Source organism: Tupaia chinensis, unplaced genomic scaffold (genome assembly GCF_000334495.1).
Source record: "Tupaia chinensis unplaced genomic scaffold, TupChi_1.0 Scaffold000058_1, whole genome shotgun sequence".
In the NCBI taxonomy this organism is placed as follows: Eukaryota; Metazoa; Chordata; class Mammalia; order Scandentia; family Tupaiidae; genus Tupaia; species Tupaia belangeri.
This window is the reverse complement of record NW_006159516.1, coordinates 960430-971050: the sequence shown is the minus strand read 5'-3', so window position 1 is coordinate 971050 and position 10621 is coordinate 960430. Positions and strand designations below refer to the sequence as shown.

Sequence of the window (10621 nt, the reverse complement as noted above, 5' to 3'; positions counted from 1 at the left end):
ACAATCCCTTCTCCTCTCAGGATTTTGGGCACACATTCACGTGCACCTGGCTTGAGTTTCAAGCCAACGGATCTGGGATTCGGACGGCAGTTGGCCATGTGGGAGTCCAACCACATAACCATTGTGTTGGTACCCCTCTCCTTCATTTTTTTTTTGAGAGGTTTTCCGCTATAGGGTGCGTGCGCTCGCCAGACAGACAGAGACATAGAGACAGAAAGCGAGAAATCACCCCCCAGGGGGGATGGTCATGCCGCAATCCCTTCTCCTCCATTCTCCTCTCGGGATCTTGGACACTTACACACACGCGCCCGGCATGAGTTTTAAGCCACCGGGTCCGGGACTCAAACCATGGTCGACTACATGGGAGTCCAGCGACATAACCATTACACTAACTGCTGGTTTCCCCCTCTCCTTCATTTTTGAAGGATGACTTTATGGGGTGCAGTATTCTGTCTTGAAGGTTTTCTTTTTCTATTTCTTTCGGTGTTTTGAATATTTTAATCCCATTCTCTTCTCCTTGTGGCCTGTAATATTTCTGCTGAGAAACCTGCTGATAGTCTAATACTGGTTCCCTTATAAGTGGCTTGATGCTTTTCTCACTGTTTTTAGAATTCTCTCCATTATTAGTTGTTGACAGTTTGATTGTATTATGCCTTAGACAGGATCTTTTTTGCATTAATCTACCCGGAAACTTCTGAGCCTTTGTATTTGAGTGCCTATATATCACTGAAGGCTTGGAAAAATTTCAGCTATTATTTCAAGAAATATTGGATCATTGGGAAAGACATACACATTTTTGAATAGAAAAATATTCCTAATGACCTAAAAGTTTCTATATGCCTCTTTTCATCTTTTTTTCTTCTGGAAGTCTCATAATGCAAATATTTGTTAATTGTGTCCAATAAGACATATAGTCTATCTTCATTTAAAAAAATTATTTTTTCAGTCTGATGGATTATTTCAAAAGACCTACCTTCGAGTTAATAAATTCTTTCTTCTGCTTGATCAAATCTGTTGTTGAAACTCTTGTGTTTTTTACTTCTTTCATTGAATTCTTTGTCTTAATTAGGATGCTTCTATCATCATGGCTCACACTAGGCATGCACAGTTCTGTAATCAAATGTCTCAAATTCTTCACCTGTGTGAAAACTGCACAAGCACAGGAAAAAGCCCTGAATTAAAGCAAATAACACAGTTAGTATGACAGACCTCCTACTGTTAAACATTCATTATCACCTCTGGTAATAAAAATTAACACCTAACCAGTTCTAAATGAAGTTGCTACCTAGCAACCTGCCCACTCTAAAGTCTTTTGGGTGTACTTCCTTTCTAAAATCTTTTCTTTCCTATTAAATTCTATTTTCTACCTAATTTCATTGTGGGTGTGGTTTTATTTTGCACCTAGGGACAGGTCTCTAATTTTAGTGATCTGGACCCAAAAGACCAAGATTTTACACAACGCAGCTCAACACTCTCCCATCATATTACTGGAGCTGCTAGAATGAATGTGGTAAGAAATGCCCTGTGTAGGTGACCACATTGTTCAAATCCCAGCCCTGGTGGCTTGAAAATACATTGAGCACATGTGCATATATGCTCCAAATCCTTCTAGGATGGAGAAATGGAGAAGGGACTAATGAAGTAGGCCTCCATTTTGAACTCCTCTCTACATTGGAAACTTGTTTTCTCCTTTTGCCTAGAGTAAACAGAGTGATTGACACTCCTAGGTCTTTGCTGAATAACCTGAAACTCTACCCTAAGATCGTTAGTGATGTAATCATCAGTAGCCAGACCTTTGCCCTGAGCCATTGTGTTTAAAATAAGGTCACTGAATAACCTGAAACTCTACCTTAAGATGGTTAGTGATGTAATCATCAGTAGCCAGACCTCTTGCCCTGAGCCATTGTGTTTAAAATAAGGTCTAGAGATTATTAACCTGCTCCCTTGATCTGACTTCTGCTAACTGTTTAGTTTAGGATAAGCCACTCCTTCCCCTCATTACCTCCCCCTCCTAGTTCCACTTCCTGGTTTCAGATTACAGCTTGCTTGTAAGCATAGTACATACTACTCCTCCACACAAAACGGACAATGGCTGCTGAGGCTTCCTCACAGATGTTAAAGACAGACCTTAGTTTCACAGATGACCAGGAGAAAGGACTATCTGGTAATGTAATTAAGTTTGAAAGAACAAAAGGGAGGGGATGTTTTTCTTCCACTGAAGAATGATGAAAACTGGATTTCAGGCATTTTAACCCTTGATGTCTATCTCCATAGAAGAGGATATGCTTGGGGAGAATAGGAGTGGGTAGGAGGATAGGGTATAATTGTTACATTAGTTAATTATATTGCTGTGTATGTGCTTAAATAGTTCTGGGACAGGAGAAAGGAACAACGAATTAGATTACATAGGGATGAATAAAACATTTTCTTTGTGTTTATAGTGTTAGTCCTTTATTTTTTTCTAGATCACTGGTAACTTGCGCTACAGCAAGTCACCTTATGATGTTAAATGATAGGTCTTTCATATCCCAAGGCAATGGCAACCTTGGCCTCCAACAACTTTGTAATTATATAATAACAAAAGTTGCCCTTGAAAGGCTAGGACATTGGGTATATAGATCTATGTAACTAATGAAAAGAAATATGGAGATTCAGGAGGTAAGAGGTTTGATCTGCAGATCCTTTAACAATTTTAGTTTGTTGAAAATTTTATGAGAAAGAGGAACACATCATGGGTAAGTGTTTATACTTCAGTCGAGCATAAAGAAAACTTTTTTCTAAACCTCTTTTCCTTTTGAAAACCATTTCTTCTTTTTTTCTTCCTTTTCTTCCCTCAATTTTATTTATTTTTTTGCGTGGGAGGACTGACCATGGTTTGAATCCCAGCCCCAGTGGCTTGAAAAATACACCAGGTGTGTGTTTATACATGCACACATCCTAAGAGATGTAGAAATGGCGGGAGAAGAGTGGTGGGGCCGTCGTGCCCCATTAGAGCAATTTGGGCATAGTCTCTCTTTTTCTCTCTCTGGTGACTACTTGGAAAACTCAGTCTCCATAGAAGAGGATATGTTTGGGGAGAATAGGAGTAGATGGAAGGGTAGGGTGTAATTATTACCATAGTTATTATATTTCTGTGTATGTGCTTAAATATTTCTCAGGCAGGAGAAAAAAAAACAATGAATTAGATTACATGAAGACAAATACAATATTTTATTTGTGCTTATAGTGTTAGTATTTCCAAAAATATTTTTTGGGAAAGTATTTATATTAAACAAAAAAGTAAGTTGTTAATGTTAAGCAACTCAGTCAAGAACTTGCAACTGAAACTAAATATTTAACCAATCAGAGTGTTACACGGTGCAAATGTGGAGCTTCTTTTTGAAAAATGCAACTTGTTTTTGTAAGTTAAGTAACGTTTTGAACCGTGAAACTGAAAGCTAAAATTAGACAAGTTAGAGTGTTTTTTTTTTCGTTTTCATAGATAGTGAAATTTAATTGTATTTTGTTCAGAATATACTATAAAAGCCATATGAATTTGGAGGATCCATATGAAATATCTAAGAGGAATAAATAAAGAGAGAAATGGAGCAAAAAACAAAGGCAGATATTAGGAAGAACTAGGTATAAGGAAAAAATAGGATAAGGGAATAGGGATTTTTAGAAGCTCAGTAAAGATGAAAGAGGGATTTAATGGAGGATTTGTAAAACTTCATAGAGTTCTTTGAACTGTATATATAGACAACTATGTTATGCATAAATAAAAGCACTTTCATGTCTTCTGTCCTGTATGACTTTTGTTTCTTTTTCTTGCCATGTCAATCTAGTTGGAACTTGAGTGAAATGTTAAGTTGAATGGGTGAGAATAGACCTCCTTGCCTTGTTCCTAACAGATGGAGAAAAGGTTCATTCTCTAACCATTGAGTATAATGCTAGTTGTAGTTTTTCTACAGATGATGTCTATTAGAAAGATGAAGGTCCTTTAATTCCTGATTTGTTGAAAGTTGTTATTATAGATGCATATTCAATTTTTGACATGCTTTTACTGCATTTAAGGAAATATTGATGTTTTCCTTTCTTTTATTCTGTTAGTATGGTAAATTGCATTCATGTATTTTCTGATGTTTCTCTCCATACTTCTAACTAGATGTCTTACTATGGAGGTAAATCTACATTGTTTATATGCTGCTTTATCTTGATTTTTACTCTCATTTCTTACTCTCTCATTAATTTTTCTTGCAATACTTGGAAGATTCCTGTGTGCAGGAAGTTGGGATTCTGTTTCCCTTACCCTTTAGTCCATAATTGCCATTCATGGATCAGAGCCTTTTGTGACAGGGGCTGGCAGAAGGAGAGTACAGCTGAGCTTACATGGTATTCTATGATAATATATTATCACTAATATTTTCTTAAGATCTTCATGAGACTGAGATACTTATATATATATATTTTTTTTGAGAGATTTTCACTGTAGGGCGCGTGCGCTCGCCAGACAGAGAGAGACATAGAGACAGAAAGCGAGAAATCACCCGCCCAGGGGGGATGGTCACGCCGCAATCCCTTCTCCTCCATTCTCCTCTCGGGATCTTGGGCACGCACGCACACGCGCCCGTATATATATTTTTTGAGAGGTTTCTGCTATAGGGCGCGTGCACTTGCCAGACAGAGAGAGACCGAGAGACAGAAAGCGAGAAATCACAACCCCCCCAGGGGGGATGGCCCCACCGCGATCCCTTCTCTTGCATTCTCATGTTGGGATCTTGGGCACGCATGCACACGCGCCCAGCGTGAGTTTTAAGCCACTGGGTCCGGGATGCGAACTGCTGTTGACTACATGGGAGTCCAGTGACATAGCCATTGTGCTAACTGCTGGTCCCTTATATTTGTTTTTCACAGGCAAAAATCTCCAAAAAAAATGTCTAAGAAGTACATCTGCTGACAAGCTCATCAGGATTTATTGCAACTTCTTAATGATTCTCTCCCTGTTTCTAACTGTGGTTGTACTCGCTATTCTTTTATCAGGTTAGTTGCTTGTTCTCCAAACTGTACGATGTCCTCCACACATTTATAATGTCTATAAATATTGATTGATCTCCATTGTGTAGGCACCGTATGAAGTGCTTGAGATCTATAAGAGAACAAATCACACAAAGTATCACTGCTCTCACGGAAGTTATATTCTAGCAGGAAATCAAGGTCATAAAAATAAGGGTAAGAGTGAAACAAGTTACACATAGGATAACCAAGGTCAGCCTCCTTGGGAAGATGAACTTGCAACAACTTCTTGAAGAAGATGAAGGAGCAATATGGCTACCTGGGGGATGTTTTCTAGACTTAGAAAAAATAGAGCAAAACCTTAAAGAAGAATCTCTCACTTGTCGGAGACACAGAAAGGAGGATGTCATAGCTGAAGCAGACTGAGAGTAGAGGAGTAGTAATATGATAAGGGATCAAGAAGGTCCTTTTGCAGGTCATTTAAAGACTTCCATTTCTATTTTAAGTAGAGTGGGAAAATTGGAAGGATTTCTAGGAAAATAATGTAATAATCTGATTTTTATCGTAAAATAATCATTGGACTATAATAGTGAGAATTGATTGCTAGGAGACAAGGGTTAAAGCAAGCCTACCTACTTGAGAAATCTTGTAGAAATCTAGTTGAAAGATGATCATAACTTAGATTTGATGATAATATTGTAAGTGGGGCATGGTAGTCAGAATCTGGATATTTTGAAAGCTGAGCCAATAGTATTTTATATCGGATTAGACATGAAGCTTTAGAAAGAGTTACATCCAAGGTAACTGTCAGGATTTTCTCTTGAGCTGTGGAGAGAATGTAGTTGCCATCCAGTGATAAGAGAAGGGCTGTAAGTATGGGGATTCTCCGATGGAGCTATTTCCTTATGTGTCCTTTGCCCAACCAGAATTGCTATTTATTAAAGAACAAAGCAAGATCTCTACTTGAAGTGTTTTCAAGCATATCCTCTGGACTTAAGAGTTTTTGTCTTCTACTTAAGTGCATTGGGATGCACAAAAGTTTAGAAGAACCATACATTCTAAATAAATAGATAAATAAATAAAATCTTCATCTTTTGTATAAAGAGGCAATAGTTCCTTGGCATTTCTTGGCACATTTAAGGAAAGCTCAGGAAAAGTAACTTGACATTAGTGGACATTGTTACATGCATTCTAATTATATTAGTGGCCTTCATACATTTGTTCCTGTAAATCCTAAAATGTGACCAAAAAATTAAAAAAACTAAGTATCTCCTGGCAAATTTTTTTTGGAATTACCTAATATTTTCATCAGATATTGAAATAATTACAAAAGATATAATTTCCTGTATATTGTTAATGCCATTTTAAAAAATATTTTGAAGAATTATTTATTTTATTTTATTTTATTTTATTTATTATTATTAGTCTTTAGTTTGATCAGAGGCAGAGAGAGAGATAAAAAGGGAAAATGAGAAAGCAAGCTGCCAGGTCTGGGACTTGAACCATGGTCAGCCATGTGAGTCCAATGCCTTTAACCACCATGTCACCTGCCAGCCCCTTATTTTTTTAAAATAATTATTTTATTTTATTTATTATAAATGCCAATATTTTTAATTAATCTGTTACATTCCTTCAGATGTATTCAATACCTATTGGAATATGAATCCTGTTGCAGCTTGATTCTCAACATTACCTATTTTAAAAATGCATGAATCAAAACTTCCTTGACCTTGGAAAATTTTACTTTGTTCGTTTTCTTCAAATGCCTGTTGACTCCGTATTTCTACTCTAGAATTTTATCACAGCGTGGCATGGAATCCCTGTGTATCCTTATATCATTTATCTTTTCTAATTTGATTTTACACATATATGTGTGCGTGTGAATATATATATAATCGGAAAACTACAGCAAGACTGATGTTTTAGTATCAAGAACAATATTTTGAATTGTGGTTAGTTTGGTTTCGTCCCCTGGAGGTTTTGTATCCCCTCAAAAATGCCTGGTAGTAAAACCCAGGTCAGATAAAAAGTTCGCCTTTTCTTTTGTCAAGAGAAAGTTCTAATATGAATGATATGGAACAAGCATCTACAAGATCCTAGGAAATATTACTAGAGCGCTATGGGATGTGATGCTTTGGAAATTAATGTACTTGTAACCATTAGTGTCAATGTACACTTCAAGATGGAAGGGGTGCATATGCTCATCTTGAAGAGCACCAAACCAATAACTATTGTGTTTGAGACAAGAGTCTTAGTGATGCATAGGGAAACACAATTGTATATACATACTTAAAAATTGCCCTCCAGCAGGTAAGCAGAAAAATTGAAAAAAAAAAATGTATTATAATGCACTGTGTTTGTCTAACTTTTAGAGAGAAAGACAAAACTGGACATAGAGCATTCAGTCTATGCTGTGTGCCCAGAGGGCTGGATAGGACATGGAATGAGGTGTTTTTATTTTTCTGAAGACATAAGGAAGGCTGGATAGGATTTGGAACGAGGTGTTTTTATTTTTCTGAAGACATAAGGAATTGGACATTCAGCCAGACCTTCTGTGCCTCATTAGAAGCTGAACTTGCTCGATTTGAAACCCTGGAAGAATTGGTAAGAACCGTTGTCTGCTGTATACTTAGCTCTCTGAGGTGGGTGGGCTACGCAGTTGAAACTAAAAGACGAGGAAGGCTCCCATCCCAGGAAGAAGTGGGGCATGAGACGTGTGCATATTAGTGTCCAAATTTGTTGAGGATGAATTCTCTACCTGGAACTCTGTGAGACGTTTTGGAGATTTAGAGACTTTTTTCCCATGTCATTCTCATAGTTAACCTGAGAGATTAGATGTACTATTCCCCTCCACTAAAAAATAATGTAATCATATAATCAGGTGTCTAAATTGAAAGTGGGCATTATTAATACACAGGCAGGGACTGTGTATTACAAGACCAGGGACTTGCCCAGCCAAATGGGGATATATGGTTACTATAAATAAAGTCATTTTGGATCAAAGACACTAAATGACTTAAACTGAGAACTGGGCACTAGGCTAACACCGAGGTCTAATTATACTCTGCTGCCATCCTAACAGAGAAGGCTGCAGAGAAAACAGATTCAAAAAATATCAGAGAATGGGACCAGCAGTAGTGTAATGGCTATGTCGCTGGACTCCCATGTAGTCAACCGCAGTTCGAGTCCCAGACCCGATGGCTTAAACTCACGCCGGGTGCGTGTGCATGCATGCTCAAGATTTTGAGAGGAGAATGGAGGAGACAGGATTGTGGAGTGGCCATCCCTCCTGGGGAGTGATTTCTCGCTTTCTGTCTCTCTCTCTGTCTCTGTCTGTCTGGCGAGTGCACATGCCAGAGGAAGAGATATATGTTTCTACATGTTTTACAATAGAATTTCCTGAAACGATACAAAGGCCCTTCTGACCATTGGATTGGCCTTAGCAGAGAAACTTCACATCACGTTTGGAAGTGGACAGACAACACTGTGTGCAATATTTCGTAAGTTTAGATTCTTCTTTTCTTTCTAATATGTTTGTGTGAGTTGGGTTTATGGAACGTGAAATGTCATCTCATGAAAAACTTACTGCACCACGAGGTAGAAAATGTAACTTTGTTTTATGCATTGCCATGCCCTTTGGAAAATATAACTTATGATAATTTCCGTGGAAATCTTTAATCTAATGATGGTGTATGACGTAGTTCTTGCACTTCCATCCACTGAAGTAAAACTTTCCTTTGCTGAAATCTAGATTTAGAATGCAGGTAGTTCAGGGCCAGCACCATGACCTATTGGTTAAGCAACCCAGACACCATGTGGTTGACTGCATGACTCAGTCCTAGTCTTGAAGGCTTAAACACGCCAGGTGTATGTGCATCTGTGCCCCAAGTCCTGATGACGTGCAGAAATGGAGAGGGGATTGCAGCATGACAGTGCCGCACTGTGGGCTGCTTCCTCCCTCTGCCTCTCTCTGGCAAGCACATGTGCTGGCCAATTAAGAAAAAAAAAAAAAGAGAGAAGAGAGAAAGAATAAAAGAATGTAGACAATTGATGCACAGCTACAGTTCTAAAGTCCTAAAAAGCCACTGAAAACCTGCCATGCCACGAGCCTTAAATTCACCTCTTTAACTATTGTATCCACTCGTAAAAGGAATATGCCTAGGGAACCTGTGGAAATAAATCTCTTCTAAAGTTTTATCACCAGGAATGGGAACCTAGCAAGAATTGCTTATACTGCGAACATTCCCATGGAATATTTTAAATGTAACCATTTCATTGATGCAATAAGATGTAGGGGCCCACTCATTCCTGCCAATCAAAACTAAGCTGTTTTAGAAATTCACGTAGTAAGCAATTTAAACAATTTTTTTTTTACATATTTATGAAACAGTTCAGGAAAAGATTGAAAATAAACTTCACTGAAAGCCTCCTAGGGTATCAGTTCGTGTGAGTATGTTGCAAAAAAACAGACACTGAGGAATAAAAAATGGTACTCACGGGAGAAAAGAAAACTCTATTGTGCCAGCGGGCACGGAGGAGCTTACACTCTGAATCTCTGGCCCCAGCTGAGTGTTGGACACCATATTTTATGGGTGAATTGGGGAGAGGCAATTTCAGCATGCTTGGAGAGTCCTATCAGGGAAGGGGCTCAGTGTCTGCCCTAATACAGAGCTGGCAGACAAGCAGGAATTCCAGCTTGCTGAAGGCCTTCAGCGGCTCAACAGTTCAGCGGAGAAGCAGATAGCTCTTGGGGGAACAGAAAGCCCAGACAGCTATCAGCCCTGGGTTGCCTCAAGGTTGTTCACAAGTTCTTCCGTATCAGAACAGAAGGTTCAGGCAGTTATTAGCCTGGGGTTGCTCCATATCAAGTACGACCATGAGCACCAGTTAAGTACGAAATCAACAATAGATGATTTGGTATGGATGAATGATGAACTTGTGATAGTAAATCAAGGACTTGAGAATTAAAAAAACAAATTACAAAAATGATGTTTATTGTTATTTTACTGTTATCTTATTTTCCTTTAAAAAATGTGGAGTGGAGATGTCCAACCTATGAATATTTAATATTTTTGTGTTTGATTTTAGGTTTCCCATCAAAGGAGTTGGAGAATGTGCCTACCTGAATGACAATGGAGTCAGCAGTGCCAGAACATATACAGACAGGAAATGGATTTGCAGCAAGCCAAACAGCTGTGCCAACAGCTGCCAGATTATTTCTCACTCTATGTAGAATTTTCCAAGGCACATATAAAAGATGCATTGTAATTTGTTATATACAGTTGCTATTTCTTTATTTAAAATTTTTTATATTTGGTTTTTGTTAGAGGTCACATGTGCTCACAGGAAACAGAGAGAGAAAGAGAGAGAGAGAAAGTGCTAATCACCTCCCCCCCCCCAAGGGAATGGCCATGTTGCAAATCCTTCTCCTCCATTCTCCCCTCAGATCTGAGGCATGCACACAATGTGCTCAGTACGTTTTTGAAGCCACCATTCTGGGATTCAAACTTAGCAGTTGGCCTTAACTTCCACACCATCTGCTAGCCCCATGTTGCTGCTTTTTTTCTTAATCTACCATAAATATTACCAGCATGCATCCATTATAAGTGTTGATAGCAAATATGCAAAC

General features: G+C 38.4%; 1 protein-coding gene across 2 annotated transcripts; it reads left to right on the top strand.

Annotated features, from left to right (window-relative positions):
* Window positions 1-2034: 2034 nt before the first annotated feature.
* On the top strand, window positions 2035-10386 carry CLEC2D (C-type lectin domain family 2 member D). 2 transcript variants are annotated; one of them, XM_027776578.1, is made up of 6 exons: window positions 2035-2164; window positions 4894-5019; window positions 7365-7418; window positions 7472-7596; window positions 8386-8492; window positions 10081-10386. In XM_027776578.1, exons 1-6 carry the CDS (start codon window positions 2089-2091, stop codon window positions 10223-10225), a joined length of 633 nt encoding a protein of 210 aa, XP_027632379.1. In that variant the 5' UTR covers window positions 2035-2088; the 3' UTR covers window positions 10226-10386. The 2 variants fall into 2 exon arrangements, with proteins under 2 accessions (XP_027632379.1, XP_014447973.1); XM_014592487.2 differs by lacking the exon at window positions 7365-7418 and having other exon boundaries at window positions 7514-7596.
* The last annotated feature ends 235 nt before the right edge of the window (window positions 10387-10621 follow it).

Bases quoted from the DNA above. Each gene is read 5' to 3' on its own strand.
- CLEC2D (XM_027776578.1), top strand. From the start codon at position 2,089: ATGGCTGCTGAGGCTTCCTCACAGATGTTAAAGACAGACCTTAGTTTC. The intron at 5,020-7,364 runs GTTAGTTGCTTG...TCTAACTTTTAG, and splicing joins ACTCGCTATTCTTTTATCAG to AGAGAAAGACAAAACTGGAC. The intron at 7,419-7,471 runs GCTGGATAGGAC...GACATAAGGAAG, and splicing joins CTATGCTGTGTGCCCAGAGG to GCTGGATAGGATTTGGAACG.